Source organism: Micropterus salmoides, unplaced genomic scaffold, assembly GCF_014851395.1.
Source record: "Micropterus salmoides isolate LMB-PRFRI ecotype aquatic unplaced genomic scaffold, ASM1485139v1 Ms_hic_scaffold_772, whole genome shotgun sequence".
Classification (NCBI taxonomy): domain Eukaryota; kingdom Metazoa; phylum Chordata; class Actinopteri; order Centrarchiformes; family Centrarchidae; genus Micropterus; species Micropterus salmoides.
The window spans coordinates 74,506-98,081 of NW_024044540.1; the positions used below are offsets into that span (position 1 = coordinate 74,506).

Here is a 23,576-nt window from a genome sequence, read left to right on the forward strand (position 1 = left end):
CACCTGTGTGCCATCTGTGTGACATCTGTTACACCTGTATGACACCTGTTACACCTGTATAACATCTGTTACATCTGACACCTGTGTGCCATCTGTGTGACATCTGTTACACCTGTATGACACCTGTTACACCTGTATGACATCTGTTACATCTGTTACACCTGTGTGACATCTGTTACACCTGTATGACACCTGTTACACCTGTATGACATCTGTTACATCTGTTACACCTGTGTGACATCTGTTACATCTGTTACACCTGTGTTACACCTGTGTGACACCTGTTACGCCTGTGTGACATCTGTTACATCTGTTACACCTGTGTGACATCTGTGTGACACCTGTGACACCTGTTACACCTGTGTGACATCTGTTACATCTGTTACACCTGTGTGACATCTGTGTGACACCTGTGTGACACCTGTGTGCCATCTGTGTGACATCTATTACACCTGTATGACACCTGTTACACCTGTATGACATCTGTTACATCTGTTACACCTGTGTGACATCTGTTACATCTGTTACACCTGTGTGACACCTGTTACGCCTGTGTGACATCTGTTACATCTGTTACACCTGTGTGACATCTGTGTGACACCTGTGTGACACCTGTTACACCTGTATGACATCTGTTACATCTGTTACACCTGTGACATCTGTTACACCTGTATGGCACCTGTTACACTTGTATGACATCTGTTACATCTGACACCTGTGTGCCATCTGTGTGACATCTGTTACACCTGTATGACACCTGTTACACCTGTATGACATCTGTTACATCTGTTACACCTGTGTGACATCTGTTACACCTGTATGACACCTGTTACACCTGTATGACATCTGTTACATCTGTTACACCTGTGTGACATCTGTTACACCTGTGTGACACCTGTGTGCCACCTGTTACACCTATGTGACATCTGTTACACCTGTGTAGTACCTGTGAGACATCTGTTACACCTATGTGACATCTGTTACATCTGTTACACCTATGTGACATCTGTTACACCTGTTACACCTATGTGACATCTGTTACACCTGTGTAGTACCTGTGAGACATCTGTTACACCTATGTGACATCTGTTACACCTGTGTGACATCTGTGTGACACCTGTTACACCTGTGTGACATCTGTTACACCTGTGTGACACCTGTTACACCTGTTACACCTGTGTGACATCTGTTACACCTGTGTGACATCTGTGTGACACCTGTTACACCTGTGTGACATCTGTTACATCTGTTACACCTGTGTGACATCTGTTACACCTGTATGACACCTGTTACACCTGTATGACATCTGTTACACCTGTGTGACATCTGTATGACACCTGTTACACCTGTGTGACACCTGTTACACCTGTATGACATCTGTTACATCTGTTACACCTGTGACATCTGTTACATCTGTGTGACATCTGTTACATCTGTGTGACACCTGTGTGCCATCTGTGTGAAATCTGTTACACCTGTATGACACCTGTTACACCTGTATGACATCTGTTACATCTGACACCTGTGTGCCATCTGTGTGACATCTGTTACACCTGTATGACACCTGTTACACCTGTATGACATCTGTTACATCTGTTACACCTGTGTGACATCTGTTACACCTGTATGACACCTGTTACACCTGTATGACATCTGTTACATCTGTTACACCTGTGTGACATCTGTTACATCTGTTACACCTGTGTTACACCTGTGTGACACCTGTTACGCCTGTGTGACATCTGTTACATCTGTTACACCTGTGTGACATCTGTGTGACACCTGTGACACCTGTTACACCTGTGTGACATCTGTTACATCTGTTACACCTGTGTGACATCTGTGTGACACCTGTGTGACACCTGTGTGCCATCTGTGTGACATCTATTACACCTGTATGACACCTGTTACACCTGTATGACATCTGTTACATCTGTTACACCTGTGTGACATCTGTTACATCTGTTACACCTATGTGACATCTGTTACACCTGTGTAGTACCTGTGAGACATCTGTTACACCTATGTGACATCTGTTACACCTGTGTAGTACCTGTGAGACATCTGTTACACCTATGTGACATCTGTTACACCTGTGTGACATCTGTGTGACACCTGTTACACCTGTGTGACATCTGTTACATCTGTTACACCTATGTGACACCTGTTACACCTGTGTGACATCTGTTACACCTGTGTGACATCTGTTACACCTGTGTGACACCTGTGTGACACCTGTGTGACATCTGTTACACCTGTGTGACACCTGTGTGACACCTGTGTGACACCTGTGTGACATCTGTTACACCTGTGTGACACCTGTGTGACACCTGTGTGACACCTGTGTGACACCTGTGTGACATCTGTTACACCTGTGTGACACCTGTGTGACACCTGTGTGACATCTGTTACACCTGTGTGACACCTGTGTGACACCTGTGTGACACCTGTGTGACATCTGTTACACCTGTGTGACATCTGTTACACCTGTGTGACATCTGTTACACCTGTGTAGTACCTGTGAGACATCTGTTACACCTATGTGACATCTGTTACACCTGTGTGACATCTGTGTGACACCTGTTACACCTGTGTGACATCTGTTACACCTGTGTGACACCTGTTACACCTGTTACACCTGTGTGACATCTGTTACACCTGTGTGACATCTGTGTGACACCTGTTACACCTGTGTGACATCTGTTACATCTGTTACACCTGTGTGACATCTGTTACACCTGTATGACACCTGTTACACCTGTATGACATCTGTTACACCTGTGTGACATCTGTATGACACCTGTTACACCTGTGTGACACCTGTTACACCTGTATGACATCTGTTACATCTGTTACACCTGTGACATCTGTTACATCTGTGTGACATCTGTTACATCTGTGTGACACCTGTGTGCCATCTGTGTGACATCTGTTACACCTGTATGACACCTGTTACACCTGTATAACATCTGTTACATCTGACACCTGTGTGCCATCTGTGTGACATCTGTTACACCTGTATGACACCTGTTACACCTGTATGACATCTGTTACATCTGTTACATCTGTGTGACATCTGTTACACCTGTATGACACCTGTTACACCTGTATGACATCTGTTACATCTGTTACACCTGTGTGACATCTGTTACATCTGTTACACCTGTGTGACATCTGTGTGACACCTGTGACACCTGTTACACCTGTGTGACATCTGTTACATCTGTTACACCTGTGTGACATCTGTGTGACACCTGTGTGACACCTGTGTGCCATCTGTGTGACATCTATTACACCTGTATGACACCTGTTACACCTGTATGACATCTGTTACATCTGTTACACCTGTGTGACATCTGTTACATCTGTTACACCTGTGTGACACCTGTTACGCCTGTGTGACATCTGTTACATCTGTTACACCTGTGTGACATCTGTGTGACACCTGTTACACCTGTGTGACATCTGTGTGACATCTGTGTGACACCTGTTACACCTGTGTGACATCTGTTACACCTGTGTGACACCTGTTACACCTGTTACACCTGTGTGACATCTGTTACATCTGTTACACCTGTGTGACATCTGTTACACCTGTATGACACCTGTTACACCTGTATGACATCTGTTACACCTGTGTGACATCTGTATGACACCTGTTACACCTGTGTGACACCTGTTACACCTGTGTGACACCTGTTACACCTGTATGACATCTGTTACATCTGTTACACCTGTGACATCTGTTACATCTGTGTGACATCTGTTACATCTGTGTGACACCTGTGTGCCATCTGTGTGACATCTGTTACACCTGTATGACACCTGTTACACCTGTATGACATCTGTTACATCTGACACCTGTGTGCCATCTGTGTGACATCTGTTACACCTGTATGACACCTGTTACACCTGTATGACATCTGTTACATCTGTTACACCTGTGTGACATCTGTTACACCTGTATGACACCTGTTACACCTGTATGACATCTGTTACACCTGTGTGACATCTGTTACATCTGTTACACCTGTGTTACACCTGTGTGACACCTGTTACGCCTGTGTGACATCTGTTACATCTGTTACACCTGTGTGACATCTGTGTGACACCTGTGACACCTGTTACACCTGTGTGACATCTGTGTGACACCTGTTACACCTGTGTGACACCTGTGTGCCATCTGTGTGACATCTATTACACCTGTATGACACCTGTTACACCTGTATGACATCTGTTACATCTGTTACACCTGTGTGACATCTGTTACATCTGTTACACCTGTGTGACACCTGTTACGCCTGTGTGACATCTGTTACACCTGTTACACCTGTGTGACATCTGTGTGACACCTGTGACACCTGTTACACCTGTGTGACACCTGTTACACCTGTGTGACATCTGTTACACCTGTGTGACATCTGTGTGACACCTGTGACACCTGTTACACCTGTGTGACACCTGTTACACCTGTGTGACACCTGTTACACCTGTGTGACATCTGTTACATCTGTTACACCTGTGTGACATCTGTTACATCTGTTACACCTGTGTGACATCTGTGTGACACCTGTGACACCTGTTACACCTGTGTGACACCTGTTACACCTGTGACATCTGTTACATCTGTTACACCTGTGTGACATCTGTGTGACATCTGTGTGACACCTGTTACACCTGTGTGACATCTGTTACATCTGTTACACCTGTGTGACACCTGTTACACCTGTGTGACATCTGTGTGACACCTGTTACACCTGTGTGACACCTGTTACACCTGTGTGACATCTGTTACATCTGTTACACCTGTGTGACATCTGTGTGACACCTGTGTGACACCTGTTACACCTGTGTGACATCTGTGTGACACCTGTGTGACACCTGTTACACCTGTGTGGCACCTGTGTGACGGCGTTGACATATCTGTGTCATCCTGCAGGTGTCTCTGGACTACAGTCGGGAGGAGAAGGTGAACCATGAGGAGGTTCTTCAGACCAGTAAGATGAGGGCGGAGGTTCTGCAGAAACTTGTCACCATGCTGATCTCTCGCTGCCAGCAGCAGAGCATCAACACCCACTGACGGATCAACAGAGTCCACCTGTTCCCTCCTCACGGTGTTGTAACACCTGTCTGTAGATGTTGTCTCAGCTTCACCTGCTGTGAACTGCAGGAGAGTTTGAAGTTTGTGCTTCTGCTGACTCACTAAAACTGTCCTTTAAATAAATCTGAATAAAATCAGGACAAACTGATGAAACATTAAGGAAGCATGCAGTTTGTTGTTTTTTCATGCTGAACACGTCAACACTCGAGAAACAATTAACGGTTTCTACACTGTAATGTTCTAATATTAATGTGGTTAATAATTTTCATTAAATTCGATTTTATTTATATAGCACAGTTATAAAGTTATCTCATGTCTCTTTTCATAAAGAGCAGGTCTATCAAAGAGGAAAGTCTTAAGCCTACTCTTAAATGTGGAGATGGTGTCTGCCTCCTGAACCCAAACTGGAACCTGGTTCCACAGGAGAGGAGCTTGATAGCTGAACGCTCTGGCTCCTAGTCTACTTTTGGAGACTCTAGGAACCACAAGTAACCCTGCATTCTGGGAGCGCAGTGCTCTGGTGGGGTAGTAAGGTACTATGAGCTGGAACAGTAAGGCAAATTTCTTTTGTTTTTGTTGTTCACTGAAGACGTTTGGGTTTAAGATAAAAAGATTATTATTATTACCTTATTTCCTGTTATTCACATCTAGATGTGTTAAACACTCAGGACAGACCAGCCTTTGAACCCACCCATTTTTCAAGTGAGCAAAACTATTTGAACATGTGACAGATGTTTCTTGTGCCCAGGTGTTGCCTTTTAGGTTGATTGTCCAAACATTAAATAGCTCTGCATGACTAGCATAAGTTTTCATCCTTGGTTCAAACCTATAAAGACTGCACTAAAGAGGATAAACCAACATGAAGTCTATGGGAGAAAAGCATTGTCAAGCTGAGAAAAGAAGGAAAATCAACCAGAGCCATTGGACAAACTCTGTCTCCTACTCATCTTTTGATCTTAAACCCAAATGTCTTCAGTGAACAACAAAACCAAAAGATATTTGCCTTACTTACCAATACTTTAGGAGGGGACTGTATAAAGTGAACTAGTCGAGATGGGGTCTAAGAGACAGGCTGATGGTTTAGATAAAAAAATTATTCAAGTTAGTTTGTAAAGATAACGGAGGGCCTTCCTACAAGTTTTAAGACTTAAGACAGATCTTTACCATCCACACGTCAACACATTGTAGGAAATCGTTCTATAACAGACCTCTAGCATTATTCCTGTTAATTTTTCCTGCCTGTAGAACTGATGCTACTTTCCTCAGTGTTGCAGCCACATCGAGCGGAGACAGCTGAAACGGGTCCCGCAGGTGGAACGAGTACAGTTTTACATGTTTTTTAAAGGTCAAACAAAGAAAGCGAGCGAGCTTACAACAGGTGAGCGGTCCAACATAAAACAAACACAGTCCAGAGAAACTTTTTATTATCAAACTGCCACAAACATGTTTGTGTTTCCACTGAGCATGTGCAGTTGGTCACATGACAAGTCCAGCAGTTACAAGCTAACAGGCTAACAGTGGCTGTGTTCAGAATCACATGCTAACGTACCGTTCATGCTAAGTATGATGTCAGACTGAGTGTAGTTCCAGCTGCACAGTGATCATGTGCCTCAGTCACATGATGTCCTGCTGGACAATATCTCAGTCTGCTGGAACTGGCAGTACATAGTACTACGTAGAGTATGTAGTAGGTGTGTAGTGGTGTTTCCTGTTCATCATCATGACATCAGCAGGAGGGCGGAGCGTTTTTAGGATCCTTTAGTTTTTCTGATCATCGCCTCCATGATATTCCACTGATCTGGAGTCACCTGAGACACAAACCAAAATAATTTCATTATTATCATTATTATTATTATGTAAACTCTGAGTGACCCAAAAGAAGCAGGACAGAACAACACAAACACCGACTGCAGCTGGTTGGTGGAAACAATCATAATGTAAAACTTCATGTTTCTGAGGGAAACGTTTCAAACGTTTCAGTGAGACACTCACCCTGCGCAGATCATTAAACTCTCCAGCCATCGACACATATTCTCCTCCATCGAACCGGATCACCTGAAAACAAACAAATGGTCAGGGTGGACTCTGATCCAGGATCAGTTACACCTGTACTCAGCATGGACTCTGATCCAGGATCAGTCTCAACTCACAGCTCCAGACATCCAGGTAGCGTAGTCGCTGCACATGTACGCTGCCAGGTTTGCGATCTCTTCTGGTTTTCCCAGCCGACCCGTCGGGATTCGACTGATCATGGCCTTCTCAAAGGCTCCGGTCGGGTCCAGACGGCTGAACGCCCCCTAAACACAGCAAACAAACAACAGGTAAACAACAAACAGTCACCTGCAAGCAAACAGATGTCAGCAGCTGTGGTCACACGACCAGTACCTTGGTTTTGATTGGTCCAGGCTGGATTATGTTGAACCTGTGGCCGTAGCGCCCCCATTCTGCAGCCAGAGACCTGACACACCACAACAACAACAGTGTTACCATGACAACCACACACCCACCATGATCTACATCATGATGTCGTCATGGTAACGGCAGCATTTCGTGAACAGCTAGAAGGTCACGGATCAGACTGACTTGTAGAGCGCCTCAACGCCGGCCTTCGCCGATGCACTGGGGACCACGAAACCAGAACCAGACTCAGCGTAGATGGTGGTGATGGCCAGGAAAGAAGCACCTGCAAAACAACAACAATAAATAATAAACAACATGTTTGTTCTGCAATAAGATCAGTCTCTGGACGTCTCTGGCTCTGGATCAGCCTCTGACTCTGGATCAGCCTCTGACCTCTCTGACTCTGGATCAGCCTCTGACTCTGGATCAGCCTCTGACCTCTCTGACTCTGGATCAGCCTCTGACTCTGGATCAGCCTCTGACCTCTCTGGCTCTGGATCAGCCTCTGACCTCTCTGGCTCTGGATCAGCCTCTGATCGCTCTGGATCAGCCTCTGACCTCTCTGGCTCTGGATCAGCCTCTGACCTCTCTGACTCTGGATCAGCCTCTGACCGGATCAGCCTCTGACCTCTCTGACTCTGGATCAGCCTCTGACCTCTCTGACTCTGGATCAGCCTCTGACCTCTCTGGTTCTGGATCAGCCTCTGACTCTGGATCAGCCTCTGACCTCTCTGACTCTGGATCAGCCTCTGACCTCTCTGACTCTGGATGAGCCTCTGACCTCTCTGGTTCTGGATCAGCCTCTGACTCTGGATCAGCCTCTGATCTCTCTGACTCTGGATCAGCCTCTGACCTCTCTGGCTCTGGATCAGCCTCTGATCGCTCTGGATCAGCCTCTGACCTCTCTGACTCTGGATCAGCCTCTGACCTCTCTGGTTCTGGATCAGCCTCTGACTCTGGATCAGCCTCTGACCTCTCTGACTCTGGATCAGCCTCTGACCTCTCTGACTCTGGATCAGCCTCTGACCTCTCTGGTTCTGGATCAGCCTCTGACTCTGGATCAGCCTCTGATCTCTCTGACTCTGGATCAGCCTCTGACCTCTCTGACTCTGGATCAGCCTCTGACCGGATCAGCCTCTGACCTCTCTGGCTCTGGATCAGCCTCTGATCTCTCTGACTCTGGATCAGCCTCTGACCTCTCTGGCTCTGGATCAGCCTCTGACCTCTCTGGCTCTGGATCAGCCTCTGATCGCTCTGGATCAGCCTCTGACCTCTCTGACTCTGGATCAGCCTCTGACCTCTCTGGTTCTGGATCAGCCTCTGACTCTGGATCAGCCTCTGACCTCTCTGACTCTGGATCAGCCTCTGACCTCTCTGACTCTGGATCAGCCTCTGACCTCTCTGGTTCTGGATCAGCCTCTGACTCTGGATCAGCCTCTGATCTCTCTGACTCTGGATCAGCCTCTGACCTCTCTGACTCTGGATCAGCCTCTGACCGGATCAGCCTCTGACCTCTCTGGCTCTGGATCAGCCTCTGACTCTGGATCAGCCTCTGACCTCTCTGACTCTGGATCAGCCTCTGACCTCTCTGGCTCTGGATCAGCCTCTGACCCTGGATCAGCCTCTGACCTCTCTGGCTCTGGATCAGCCTCTGACCGCTCTGGTTCTGGATCAGCCTCTGACCTCTCTGACTCTGGATCAGCCTCTGACCTCTCTGACTCTGGATCAGCCTCTGACCTCTCTGACTCTGGATCAGCCTCTGACCTCTCTGGCTCTGGATCAGCCTCTGACCCTGGATCAGCCTCTGACCGCTCTGGCTCTGGATCAGCCTCTGACCTCTCTGACTCTGGATCAGCCTCTGACTCTGGATCAGCCTCTGACCTCTCTGGTTCTGGATCAGCCTCTGACTCTGGATCAGCCTCTGACCTCTCTGACTCTGGATCAGCCTCTGACCTCTCTGACTCTGGATCAGCCTCTGACTCTGGATCAGCTCTGGATCAGCCTCTGACCGCTCTGGATCAGCCTCTGACCTCTCTGGATCAGCCTCTGACCTCTCTGGATCAGCCTCTGACCGCTCTGGATCAGCCTCTGACCGCTCTGGATCAGCCTCTGACCGCTCTGGTTCTGGATCAGCCTCTGACCGCTCTGGTTCTGGATCAGCCTCTGACCTCTCTGACTCTGGATCAGCCTCTGACCTCTCTGACTCTGGATCAGCCTCTGACCTCTCTGGTTCTGGATCAGCCTCTGACTCTGGATCAGCCTCTGACCTCTCTGACTCTGGATCAGCCTCTGACCTCTCTGACTCTGGATCAGCCTCTGACCTTTCTGGTTCTGGATCAGCCTCTGACCTCTCTGACTCTGGATCAGCCTCTGACCTCTCTGACTCTGGATCAGCCTCTGACCTCTCTGACTCTGGATCAGCCTCTGACCTCTCTGACTCTGGATCAGCCTCTGACCTTTCTGGTTCTGGATCAGCCTCTTGCCCAGCTCCAGTGTGATGAAGGCCGTCCCGTTCAGGACAATGTCAGTGATGCTTTTCCAGCCGTTTGCCGACAGACGTTCTGACGGACAGACAAAGTTTCCTGCCGCGTTGTTGATGATCACCTGCACCAATCAGGACACAGCAATTATGACAATGCTGTAATTAATGACATCACAGATGATATCACAGCGCTAGGCAGTCAGAGCATCTTCTTACACATGATGACATCACACTGCAGCTCACATGACTGTTCAGATGTTCAGATTTGATTTTAAGGTTCAGGTTTAGGACTGCTCTGTATCAATGGCGTCCTCACAGGTAAAGAAAGACAGGTGTGTGTAGGTGTGTGCGTGTGCGTGTGCGTGTGTGGTTACATCAGGGAGTCCCGTCAGAGTTTCTATCTGGTCGACGCAGCGAGAGACGGCCTGAGAATCTCTGACATCACACTGAACCGCATGGACCTGAGGACAGAGTGGGGGGGGGGGCAGGTTAGAGCAGTCATCCGCCGGTCACCATACAGCCAAGGGCCGATGTGGCTCAGGGGGTAGAGCGGGCAGAAGGTCAGTGGTTCATGAATGACGTGAATGACTAATCATTCATGCAGCACACCTGGACACACCACCACTCACTGAACAGATCTCTGCCTCACTGCCACAAACAACTGTCTCCACCTGCTGGCATGTAAAGCCGTCTGCTCCCAGCGCTGTTCCACAGACTTCTATTCCTGTCATCGTCACGCATAGACCAGTAAACCGAAATGTGCACATCCCACACAGAAATATTAGTAATCTCTTAAGGATTAGGACAACTGCACCAACTCCAGCACCCAGAACAAACTCATTTAAAATGGCTCTCTTCAATGTGAGATCACTGTCAAGTAAGACTTTTATCTTAAATGATTTTATCTTGTCTGCAAATCTAGATTTTATGTTTTTAACTGAATCCTGGTTGCAGATGAATGACTATAGCCAGCTAGCTGAACTGTGTCCGCCTCAATATGATTGTTTTAGTCAACCGAGGGTCAGTGGTCGTGGTGGTGGGCTAGTGAGCGTGTATAGGAAAAATTTTAAATGTCATCAAGTACGCTGTGATGAATTTAACTCCTTTGAAGTTCTCACTCTTAAAGTTGGAGGGCTGCAACCTCATATTTGTTATAATTTATCGCCCCCCAAAACCGCCTGGAGGATTTTTATCAGAACTTCCTGAATTTTTATCTACTCTGGTTTTAAATTTTGACCCCACCAATGTTAATGCAACTGACTTTTTAAATATGGCCACTTCTTTTAACTCCAAACAACATGTCAAAGGGCAAACACATAACCGTGGTCATACACTGGACTTGGTTTTTACCCTGGGTGTCAGCATTTCCTCTGTGGAATTAGTGGACATGACCATATCTGACCACAGATGTATTGTTTTTAGCTGTGATTCGCCTGTTACTCATGCCGCCTCACCAAGCTCCGTGTGTTCTCGCATCTTTAATGAACAAAGTGTTTCAAAGTTTTGCGCATTCTTTCAGAGCCAAAGCCAACACCTGTCTGATTCCAACACCAACAATCTGGTCGATCACTTCAATCATATCTGCTTGTCGTCACTAAATATTACTGCTCCTCTAAAGGTTAGGCCTACGTCTAAAGCTAGTAAGCAACCCTGGATAAATGACAGCATTCGCAGCCTCAAAAGGGAATGCAGGAAAGCAGAGCGCAGATGGAAAAAATCCAGTCTCCAAGTCCATTACCTCAGTCTGAAGGATTTATTAATTAACTACAATAAAATGGTTAAGGATGCGAGAACACACTATTTTTCTGAACTCATTACTACACATAAACACAATCCCAGGTTTCTGTTAAAGACTGTGGATCAGCTGGTAAACCCAACCCCTCCTTGTGCCTCAGCTGGAAGTAATGATGACTGTGAATTGTTTTTATCTTATTTTACCAATAAGGTGGTGTCAATCAGAGCCTCTATTACCCCCGTGGCCTCTTACTCAGAGGTTCCTCACCAGCAACAACAGAGTTTCAACCAGTTTCATCCCATCGACTTGTCTGAGCTTTTAAAAACAGTATCACAAATGAGAGTGTCCTCCGGCCCACTTGATGTAATACCTACAAAGTTTTTACTAAAAGTAATAGATTCTGTTGGGCCCCGTTTGATCTCTGTTTTCAACAGCTCCCTATCTACTGGTTGTGTCCCTGATTATTTAAAACGGCTTGCGTGAACCCACTTTTAAAGAAACCTGGTTTAGATCCCTCCCTCCCACATAATTTTAGACCAATTTCAAAACTGCCTTTTATTGCAAAGATTCTAGAAAGAATTCAGGAAGTACCACAGCACTGAGACTGCCCTGCTTAAAGTCACCAATGACCTTTTAATGTCTGCTGATGAAGACATGTGCTCAGTCCTGGTACTCCTGGACCTTAGTGCTGCTTTTGACACCATTGATCACAACATCATGTTAGACAGACTGAGGCACTGGGTGGGGATCTCTGGTACTGCCCTAGAATGGTTTTCATCCTACCTGTCAAATAGGAAGTTTTGCGTGTCTGTAAACAACTGTCTCTCTGTTCTATCCAGTTAAATATGGTGTGCCTCAGGGGTCGGTCTTAGGGCCCATTTTGTTTTCCTTGTATCTGCTTCCCCTTGGACATATTATCCATAAACATGGCATTTCTTTTCATATTTATGCTGATGACACACAAATGTACTTGCCCGTCAGATCCACAGACCCTGGAATGCTGAGTTCACTTAACAACTGCCTTTGTGAAGTTACAAAATGGATGTAAAATAAGAGTACGCAGAGTACTATGTACTGCCAGAAATCCTGGTCATCGGGTCCCAGCAGATGGCAAATCAAATACTGCCATCTGCTGGTTCCCTAGTAAATCACTTTAAGCCTGTGGCAAAGAACCTTGGTGTTTGGTTTGATAGTAATTTAAATTTCGAGCAGCACACCACAAAGCTTGTTCAATAATGTTTTATCAACTTAGAAATATAGCAAAAATTCAATCTATGTTAACTTTTAAGGACACAGAGACCATTTTACAGGCCTTCATCTCATCACGCCTGGATTATTGCAACAGCCTTTTCACCTGTTTAACCCAAAATCTATTGATCGACTCCAGACTGTCCAGCACTCAGCTGCCAGGCTTTTAACCAGAACAAAGAAATATGACCACATTACTCCTATTTTAGCTTCATTACACTGGCTCCCAGTATGTTTTAGAATTGACTTTAAAATTCTATTGATCACTTTTAAAGCTCTTCATGGCCTCTCGCCTTGTTATATTTCTGACCTTTTAGTCCCATACGCACCAGCACGTACCTTGAGATCCTCGGGCAGGGGTCTGCTGTCTGTTCCAGAGTCTCGACTGAAAACTAAAGGGGACAGAGCGTTTGCTGTCAGGGCCCCGAGGCTCTGGAACAGCCTGCCCGAGGAAATCAGGTCGGCTGAGTCAGTGAACTCTTTTAAGTCCCTTCTTAAAACATACTTTTATAGGAGAGCCTTTCCCGATCTTATTTGACTTTATTTTATCCCTTTTATTTTATTGTATTTTACTAATTTTATATTTATCTTAAACGTGTATTTAGTCTTTTCAATGTTTTCATGCTTTTATCTTGTATTGTTTTTATATTATTGTCTCTTGGGTATTATTGTCTTTACACTTGTTAAAGCACTTTGTAACTTGTTTTTGAAAAGTGCTCTACAAATAAAGAATATTATATATTATAAGAAGAAGAGCAAAGGAAGTGCACATTAGATGTTAGGAGTAAGAGGAAGTGTTCTCAGAAGAGATGAGTTTTCAAGAGCTTCTTGAAGTCAGAGAGGGACGCCCCTGCTCTGATGGCGTGTGGTAGCTCGTTCCACCATCTGGGTGTCACAGATGAGAACAGCTGGGACTGGGATTGCTTTGTGTGAAGGGATGGCAGAACCCGGCGGCATTCGTTAGAGGAGTGTAGTGACCGAGAAGTAACGTAAACTTCTATTATGGAGTTTAGGTAGATGGGTGCAGACCCAGTAGTCACTCTGCAAGCATTAGTGACTTGAATATGATTCTGGAGACCACAGGGAGCCAGTGGCCTCCAGAATCAGATATTCACATTCAACTTAGCAGAGAGGTGAGTCTGACACCATCCTGTCACCATCAAACACCTGACGGTGGCTTTGTCCGAAATCACCCACTACTACTACTATGCCATTTCATAGTGCTGTCCGAATGTATAGTGATAATTATTATACCCTATATAGTCCACTCAATGTATCCAGAATGTATTTTGAAAAGTAGTGTGCAACCAATGGTCACTAACCAAACCATATATACCATCATGCACTGCGCTGATAGAAAAAAAATGATTGTCCGACAGCAATGACGTAATTAACGGTGCCATCGGAGTAGTGTCCGAAAGTGTTGTTTTAATAATGCGAGTGAGCTCCCTATATAGTGCTCTACATACAACTCCCTACAGAGGGGGTAGGGAGTTGTAAATGAGTGGGGATTTCGGACACAGACCATATTTTTATTTTCCCTCTCACGCTAACTACTGCTATTGTTAGGTAATTAGCTCAGTTAGCCATGCAGCTAGTGGTCCTTTTAGCTTAGCTGACTGGGAGCTTGGGCATCCAGGGAGTGTTGATGTTTACACTAGTGGCAAAGGAACTTTGGACCGCCGGGAGGAGGTGGTTTTCAGGCCTGGGCGCCAAGATCCCAGTCCAGACAGACTCAGCTAGCTAATGGGACCTTCAGCTGCACAGCTAACAGAAAGCGCTATGATGTGTAACTGTAATATTATTACAGAGAGGATGGTCTACACCTGCTCTATCAATTGGTGCTTTATAATGAAAATTTAATTGAAATCCAAATTTTTGCTTTGGAAGTGTTGTACGAGTCTCTGAAGCCCTGTTTAGTGTTTGAACATGAGGCTCCAGGTCAGTCTGCTTTGATCTAGTCCAGTCCGGTTCAGTCTGATTCTGGTTTGTCACCTTGTTTCCAGTCTGGCGGCTGATCTCCTCGGCTGTTTTCTGCAGGACATCCAACTTCCTGAACAATAGGCACAAATGCATGAAGTCAGGATTTATCAATTTCATCTAACTAAGTACTGCAACTCTGTGAGGAACTTTCATTAAAAGGTCATAAAATGAAGTTGTAGCTGATGTTTTCGTCAGTCCGTCACATATGGACAAACTTATAAATATGGAGATCCTTATTCTAATTCACATTCTCCTGTTTAGGATTTGTTTTAGTTGTAAATAAAGCAGAGTGTCGTCTGCATAGATAAGCATTTTTTTCATTCTGTAATAAGAATTGGGGGGGGGGGGGGTTAATGTGACCTCTGACCTGTTTTTTCTTGTTCACCTGCATCCCAACCATGGAGGCAGTAGAATCCGTAAGGAATAGGCTGCTACAAGACCACGATGTCCACAACAACAGTTTAGCTTTCCTGGACTGTGCCGTACACACTGAAGAAGACACGAGCCTGCATATTGGGGTTTACAGAAAACCCACACACGGACCAATACCTACTCTTCAATTCCTACCACCCACAGGAGCACAAGCTACGGGTCATCAGAACCCTGCAACAACCCTGTGTTTTTTAAACCAAAGACCATGCTAAGACAGATGCTGGTCCACCGCAAAGACCGCACACCCAAGCACAAGAAAAGCAATCTAGTGTATGCGGTCCAATGCAGTGAGGAATGCACAGACCTGTATATTGGGAGACTAAACAACCACGACACAAACGCATGGCTCAACACAGAAGGGCCAACTCCTCAGGTCAAGACTCTGCAGTTTACTTACATTTGAAGGACAGAGGACACTCGTTTGAGGACCACCAGGTGCACATCTTAGACAGAGAAGATGGATGGTTTGAAAGAGGTGTCAGGGAAGCCATCTACACCAGGGCTGAGAAGCTGTCACTGAACAGAGGAGGGGGTCTACGCCACCACTTATCCCCCACTTACAATGCTGTCCTTTCATCACTTCCCAGGAAACTCAACAAACATAACCTATTGGCCTCAGGTGAAGATGCCTGTGACGGCCCCTCTGCAGGGTTCATACTGCTGTTGGTGTGCTTTCTGTCTCCAGGGCTGCAGACCTGATTGGCAGGGTAATCAGCGGCATGGGACACACCTGGGCCCGGTGTGCCCCATGCATATAAGCCAGAGCAGCAGTCAGTCTTGTTGGACCTCCTCATCTCACAGCTTCCTTTGTTTGGTTTCTTGTCTTTGTTTTTCACTCATCCACTCCCTACACTACTGACTTTACACATTCTTCCCACTCACTGGTTTCGCTTATTTTCTTACTAACAAATCACTTTGTCATTTAGCTTCCCTGTATGTCTCCCGTTTTTGTCCAGTCCATGAGCCGGGCTGTGACATTGTGGTTGTTCAGACTTGGCCACGGGTGGCTAGAACGACCATGACAACTGTCGTTACCACAGCCAGGAGCACTAACGAACCAGCGGTATCGATGATCCTAACTAACAATCCCATAGAGGTTAAATAGCTGAGTTTCCCTACCAGCCAGTCAGTCTCTCGGATGAGGGACAAAACATCTTCTAGTATATTCAACCAAGTCCAGTTGCCCTGGACTTTAACCTTCGTTGGATAACTATGACCTGGATGACTGAGAACCTCTGACCTGGTTTGTTTTTAATTTTGGGGGTTAGTTATACAGTGTGACCTCTGACCTGCTGGCGATGACACACTGAGCTCCCAGCTGTGACAGGGTGGTGGTCATGGCTCGGCCCAGTCCCGTCCCCCCTCCTGTGATGAACGCCACTCTATTGGTGAAACTTCCTGGTGGCAACATGGCGCCTTCCGCCGGAGGGAAGAATCCCGACTGAGGAGGAGGAGAATCGGACTGCTGACGAAGGAGCACCGAGCTGTGGAACCATGACTGAGAGAAAACATTGAAAAGAACAGAGTTTAGAGCCTTCTCCTACTTCCTGACTCCACATGTCACGGTTTTTAAAGCTAGACTCAGGTGGTCTCCATGTTTACTATTTACAAGTTGAAACTATTTATTCATTCATTACAAAAACATAAATGTCCCCAAAACATTGAAATATTAGTAATCACAATGAATACAGATCAATATTTATATTACTGAAGATCTCTGTGCTGTCCAGGCCCCACAGTGATGGGAAGGCGCCGAGTCGGGGGGCCGCAGTTGGAACCACCTTTTGCCTGGTCTCACTGCGTTTTCCTTTGCAAATACTGCGAGATCAGTCATTGATCTCAGCTCTCAGTGAGTTCACGCAGGTAGAATGTGTCCAACTTGACCAGCGCCATTTTTATTCCCGCCACTGCAGTCGCTTGCAGCTCACGTTAGACTATCAAGTCAGCAAAAGTCAGCCACTGTCATCTCGAAAGCACCTAATGCTACGCCAAGTTTAAAGGATTCCAAGATGGCGTCTAGACATGAGATTTGTAACAACTAGTGTTTATAGGACTATAAAACAGCCACGCTGAGACAGAATTCAGTGACTGAACATCTTCCCTTTAACTTAACAGTGACAGTCGTGACCCTGAGAGGTAGACAGGAGAAGTTTATTCTCTTTCCAAAACCCAAAACAAATCCAGAGAAATGTCGCTGTGGATTGATCCTAATGTGATGTCAGTAAGCTAATGCTAGCTAACTTCCTGCAGAATGTAACGTCATAAAGCCCTGCTGTCCTGCTTTCTAATGACTGGAATAGGGAACAGAGACCTGGAACAGTGTTGATCCTTAAGATCGTCAGGCGATGCAGTGCTTCACTTTTACTCTGTGGTCACTAGACATTAGCTTCTGTTAGCTTCTGTCTTCATTTGTTTCACGTTGGTTTGACAGACTGAATAGAACCTTTAAAAGCTGCAAACCTTTCTGAGATCGCTTTGTCATTTTTCTATTCTATATTTCTCCAGTTACAGACAGAAGCAGCGCCGTGATAAAAGTCCAACACAGTGGACACTAATGGGCCAAACACTTTCCAGAGACCCCCTTACTGCCCTCAGTGGCCTCTTTACTGCCTCCAGAGGCCCCCTTACTGCCCTCAATGGCCTCTTTACTGCCTCCAGAGGCCCCCTTACTGCCCTCAATGGCCTCCTTACTGCCTCCAGAGGCCCCCTTACTGCCCTCAGTGGCCCCCTTACTGCCTCCAGAGGCCCCTTTACTGCCCTCAGTGGCCCCCTTACTCCCTCCAGAGGCCCCCTTGTTGTTAATTGTTAATCGTTGTACTATATTTTTCTATTTTATCAATTTATATATAACTCGCCTTTGTGTATTCCATATTTACAGGTGCTGGTCATATAATTAAAATATCATCAAAAAGTTGATTTACTTCAGTAATTCCATTCAAAAGTGAAACATGGATATATTCATTCATTCCTCACAGACTGATTTATTTCAAATGTTTATTTCATTTGTGATGATTAAAACTGACAACTAATGAAAATCCCAAATTCAGTATCTCAGAAAATCAGAATATTACTTAAGACCAATTCAAAAAAAGGATTTTTAGAAATGTTGGCCAACTGAAAAGTATGAACATGAAAAGTATGAGCATGTACAGCACTCAATACTTAGTTGGGGCTCCTTTTGCCTGAATTACTGCAGCAATGCGGCGTGGCATGGAGTCATCAGTCTGAGGTTGCTCTGATAGTGGCCTTCAGCTCTTCTGCATTGTTGGGTCTGGCGTATCGTATCTTCTTCTTCACAATACCCCATAGATTTTCTATAGGGTTAAGGTCAGGCGAGTTTGCTGGCCAATTAAGAACAGGGATATCATGGTCCTTAAACCAAGTATTGGTAGCTTTGGCACTGTGTGCAGGTGTCAAGTCCTGTTGGAAAATGAAATCTGCATCTCCATAAAGTTGGTCAGCAGAAGGAAGCATGAAGTTTACTTTCATCAGAGAACATAAATTTGGACCACTGAGCAGCAGTCCAGTCCTTTTTGTCTTTAGCCCAGGCGAGACGCTTCTGACGCTGTGTCTTGTGTAATGCGACAGCTGAAACCCATGTCTTGCATACGTCTGTGCGTGGTGGTTCTTGAAGCACTGACTCCAGCTGCAGTCCACTCTTTGTGAATCTCCCCCACATTTTTGAATGGGTTTTGTTTCACAATCCTCTCCAGGGTGCGGTTATCCCTATTGCTTGTACACTTTTTTCTACCACATCTTTTCCTTCCCTTCGCCTCTATTAATGTGCTTGGACACAGAGCTCTGTGAACAGCCAGCCTCTTTAGCAATGACCTTTTGTGTCTTGCCCTTCCTGTGCAAGGTGTCAATGGTCGTCTTTTGGACGGCTGTCAAGTCAGCAGTCTTCCCCATGATTGTGTAGCCTACAGAACTAGACTGAGAGACCATTTAAAGGCCTTTGCAGGTGTTTGGAGTTAATTAGCTGATTAGAGTGCAGCACCAGGTGTCTTTATTATTGAACCTTTTCACAATATTCTAATTTTCTGAGATACTGATTTTGGGGTTTTCATTAGTTGTCAGTTATAATCAAAATTAAAAGGAATGAACACTTGAAATATATCAGTCTGTGTGGAATGAATGTATACATTATACAAGTTTCACTTTTTGAATGGAATTACTGAAATAAATCAACTTTTTGATGATATTCTAATTACATGACCAGCACCTGTATATACACTGCTCACAAAAATAAAGGGAACACTAAATAACACATCCTAGATCTGAATGAAAGAAATAATCTCATTAAAGACTCCTTTCTTTACATAGTTGAATGTGCTGACAACAAAATCACACATAAATTATCAATGGAAATCAAATTTATCAACCCATGGAGGTCTGGATTTGGAGTCGCACTCAAAATCAAAGTGGATAACCACACTACACTTAGGCTACCTCTGGCGAGCACATGGAGGGCTGTGCGGCACCCCAAAGAAATGCCACCCCACACCATTACTGACCCACCGCCAAACCGGTCATGCTGGAGGATGTTGCAGGCAGCAGAACGTTCTCCACGGCGTCTCCAGACTCTGTCACGTCTGTCACACGTGCTCAGTGTGAACCTGCTTTCATCTGTGAAGAGCACAGGGCGCCAGTGGCGAATTTGCCAATCTTGGTGTTCTCTGGCAAATGCCAAACGTCCTGCACAGTGTTGGGCTGTAAGCACGACCCCCACCTGTGGACGTCGGGCCCTCATACCACCCTCATGGAGTCTGTTTCTGACCGTCTGAGCAGACACATGCACATTGTGGCCTGCTGGAGGTCATTTTGCAGGGCTCTGGCAGCGCTCCTCCTGCTCCTCCTTGCACAAAGGCGGAGGTAGCGGTCCTGCTGCTGGGTTGTTGCCCTCCTACGGCCTCCTCCACGTCTCCTGATGTACTGGCCTGTCTCCTGGTCATGTTTGACTTTCTGTCTGTCTGCTTAAAATGTCAATAAAGTTTATCCAAAAAGACAACACTTAGGGGATATATGTGGGCCGAGATAAACGCCATCACGTTCTGTGCGTGGCATCTTCTCTGCGGAAGTCCAGCTTCCTGCTCATTCGCGCTGCTGCTGGTTATATATGGAAAATCCCCTCTGATCCCTGAGGATGTTGCTTTTTACCCCAGAGGGCAACAACAAGCTGAACTGTCGTATGATTGGTCTGATGGTCACTCTCCTGAAAGTGAGAAGGTGTTAGTGCGCCACCTGGTGGCAATAAAGTAGTAACGAAAGGTACTTGAGTACTTTCTCCTCCTGCTCCGTCTCAGAGGGAGATCTAGTACTTTTTACTTCACTACATTTCTCTAACAGCTTCAGTCACTTTACAAAGACACATGAAGAGTTTCTGAAATCTGATGTTAGTTATAAATTAAACTCCAACAGTTTAGAAAGTGCAGCTGCTCCATTAGTTCTTTATTTATTCTGATCATCGTTGAAGTCATTTTTCATGTGAAAACATTTGAGGTGAAGATCTGCGGCTTTTCCTTTTTATTATTTATGTTATTTGGAGGTTTGGACTGACTGAAGGAGTCTCTCTGAGAAACTGGGACAACATGTCTGATGGTTTTCATTTCACAATCCATTAATGGAGAAAATAATCAGCAGATTGATCCAGAATGAAAAGAATCATCAGCTGCAGTCTGAAACTTATCAGTTCAACCTCAACAACTACAGCAGCAGCATCCTACTGTACTTTAAAGAGGAGGAAGAATACTCTGATCACAGGGGACATTTTACTGCAGTGAGTACTTTTAATACTTTAAGTAGATTTTACTGATTATACTTGGTAACATTTTCAATGCAGTACTTTTACTTATAACTGAGTATTTTACAGTGAGCTATTAAGTACTGGATCTGAACACTGTGTACACCGCCGCTTCCGAGATGACCCTGTTCTGGATCTGGTCTTCCCTGTAAACCTGGACCCCTCCAGACTTGATGGAGACACTTTAAATTTCACAGAAAACAAATGATTTATTCTGAAATAAAGAAGATTAAATCTGCCACGTGCACTCTGAGCTGCAAAGCGCGTGCACGAGGATGCGGGTGAAAGGTGAGCTGCAGCAGGTAACGTCCATTTCCCGCCAGAAGCCCGGCTGATTATCGATTATGGATGTTGTGTTTGCGGCTCCGGCCGTTTTAAAGTACTTTAAGAAGTTTTCTCACCTGGTGCACTGAAGCGCGCGCTGATCTTAAAAACTCTGCTTTCCTCCAAAACACGGCGGCCGCCATCTTGTTCAACAGCTGGTGACCTTTGACCCGGATCAAACCAACCGTCAGAGAGTGACGACGGTCACGAGTTACCGTAATGTGTCTAAAATGGCGTCACTTTGGAAAAACACTCCGGAATATTTCCATATTTATCTTCACAAACAGACTTCACACGCCACGTGATCAATATCCAATCGGTCTGATATCGATTAGTGACCGGACGAGCCCTCCGGTGTCTGACAGAAGTTTAGATCGGGAGCGCTTCGTGTTTGTTCGGATAATTACGGTACCGAGCCGCGGTGGTCCGACTGTCGGAGCACGCGCTGATAGAAAGCAGCAGCTGATCGATGTGATCACTGAGGACAGATGGAGGACCGAGTCTCTGAACCCAAACTGGTTCTGGTCTTCAGCGGGAAACGGAAGTCCGGAAAAGATTATGTGACGGACCTGATCCACAACCGGTAAATCCATTTGTTTGAGTCGGTTTGTGAGGAGGTGACGTGATCCCAGAGAATGGAAATAAAACCATTAACAGGGGACGTCAGAACTGATCAATAATTGGTCCCGCCTGTTAAAGCTCATTAATCCAGCTGATGGATCACAAGTTGTCCGTCCCTGTGATTGGCTGCTACTGTCTGTCCAATCACTTACGGAAAAAGATCCTTCCCAACCAAGTTTGATTGTTTGTCCTTTTATAGTTAAAAGTTGTCTTGAACGTTACCTGAAAGATCTGATGATCTGTCTCTAAGTGGGGTTTGGAGGAGGAGCTTATTTAGTATCAGGACGATTTTTATTGTGACATTGAGAATATTTGGTTTACAACAATCGTCATTTCAACAGGAATGAAGATGCTGTTAGTCTGCTGCGAGTGTTGAAATCACACCAGAAGCCGGTTCTGATTAGGTTAAACTAACCCTCCGCGAGTCTCAGAAGTGAACCGGTCCTGGTCTCATGGAGACGCTGCAGAGCATCGTTTTATTCATGTTCCTCCTGAACAAACCGCTCAGAGCTGCAGAAGCTCCTCCTCTGGGAGTTCATTCTACTGGAAACAAGAAAAGTGCTGCGAGTGATGAAAACTTTAAATATAAACTCCACCTGGATGATGTCTCTCCTGCTTCTGCAGTTTAGGATCTGATGCTTGCTGCGTCATCCGCCTGTCTGGACCTCTCAAGCAGCAGTATGCTAAGGTAAGACCAACACCTGTACGCACAGGTGAGACCAAGAGCTGACCATGAGGCCTGCTGAGTGATTCTGGTTCTGTTGGATCTGCAGGAACACAATCTGGACCTGGACCGGCTGTTGGGTCCTGGTCTTTATAAGGAGCAGTATCGGGCCGATATGATTCGCTGGGGAGAAACTCGCCGCAGCCAGGACCCTGGGTTCTTCTGTCGCCTAGCAACCAGAGGAGCAAGGCAACCTGTCTGGGTGAGTCCCTGATGTCTCTTCCTCCTGCTCCTAGGTGGCGAGTGATGCTCTCTGATTGCTCAGGTGGTATGTGATGGTCTCTGCTCTCTGATTTTTCAGATGGTGAGTGATGCGCGGCGGCTGTCAGACCTGCAGTGGTTCTGGTCAGAGTTTCCTCGACAGACTCAAACTGTCAGAGTTCAAAGTTCAGAAAAAACACGGCAACAGAGGGGGTGGATCTTCACTGCAGGTAGGTTTACCTGTCTGTCTCTCTACCTCTGTCTCTCAGGTGAGGACGATGCAGTCAGTGGTAGTTTACCTGTCTGTCTCTCTACCTCTGTCTCTCAGGTGAGGACGATGCAGTCAGTGGTAGTTTACCTGTCTGTCTCTCTACCTGTCTCTCAGGTGAGGACGATGCAGTCAGTGGTAGTTTACCTGTCTGTCTCTCTACCTGTCTCTCAGGTGAGGACGATGCAGTCAGTGGTAGTTTACCTGTCTGTCTCTCTACCTGTCCGTCTCTCTACCTCTGTCTTTCAGGTGAGGAC

The 23,576-nt window shown here is 45.8% G+C and overlaps 3 protein-coding genes across 4 annotated transcripts in view; 2 read left to right on the forward strand and 1 right to left on the reverse strand.

The window, feature by feature from the left end:
* The window catches only part of pnp4b (purine nucleoside phosphorylase 4b), a 41,640-nt gene extending 36,380 nt beyond the window's left edge, over positions 1 to 5,260 (forward strand). Inside the window, exon 7 of the mRNA XM_038704911.1 lies at positions 4,940 to 5,260. Coding sequence (XP_038560839.1) covers positions 4,940 to 5,080 — 141 coding nt within the window. The 3' untranslated portion in view covers positions 5,081 to 5,260. The remainder of the gene's footprint in view (positions 1 to 4,939) is intronic.
* Positions 5,261 to 6,508: 1,248 nt separating this feature from the next.
* On the reverse strand, positions 6,509 to 21,754 carry LOC119892986 (2,4-dienoyl-CoA reductase, mitochondrial-like). Of its 2 annotated transcripts, none has more exons than XM_038704908.1 (10): positions 21,583 to 21,754; positions 16,671 to 16,879; positions 14,962 to 15,019; positions 10,358 to 10,444; positions 9,958 to 10,105; positions 7,685 to 7,784; positions 7,487 to 7,559; positions 7,252 to 7,398; positions 7,094 to 7,156; positions 6,509 to 6,909 (listed from the first exon to the last, which is right to left on the reverse strand). In XM_038704908.1, exons 1-10 carry the CDS (start codon positions 21,646 to 21,648, stop codon positions 6,850 to 6,852), a joined length of 1,011 nt encoding a protein of 336 aa, XP_038560836.1. In that variant the 5' UTR covers positions 21,649 to 21,754; the 3' UTR covers positions 6,509 to 6,849. The 2 variants fall into 2 exon arrangements, with proteins under 2 accessions (XP_038560836.1, XP_038560835.1); XM_038704907.1 differs by having other exon boundaries at positions 9,931 to 10,105.
* Positions 21,755 to 21,949: 195 nt separating this feature from the next.
* Positions 21,950 to 23,407, forward strand: LOC119892987 (phosphomevalonate kinase-like; the record flags this gene model as incomplete). The annotated part of the gene is made up of 4 exons (XM_038704910.1): positions 21,950 to 22,088; positions 22,751 to 22,814; positions 22,900 to 23,052; positions 23,152 to 23,407. Coding segments are annotated over exons 1-4 (568 nt in total), but the record flags the coding sequence as incomplete, so codon positions are not given.
* Positions 23,408 to 23,576: the final 169 nt, after the last annotated feature.

Coding starts and splice junctions, on each gene's coding strand:
- LOC119892986 (XM_038704907.1), bottom strand. CDS start 21,648: ATGGCGGCCGCCGTGTTTTGGAGGAAAGCAGAGTTTTTAAGATCAGCG. Junction 10,445..14,961: donor GCCGCCAGACTGGAAACAAG/GTGACAAACCAG, acceptor CTCTGTCCTCAG/GTCCATGCGGTTCAGTGTGA. Junction 6,910..7,093: donor AGTTTAATGATCTGCGCAGG/GTGAGTGTCTCA, acceptor TTTGTGTCTCAG/GTGACTCCAGATCAGTGGAA.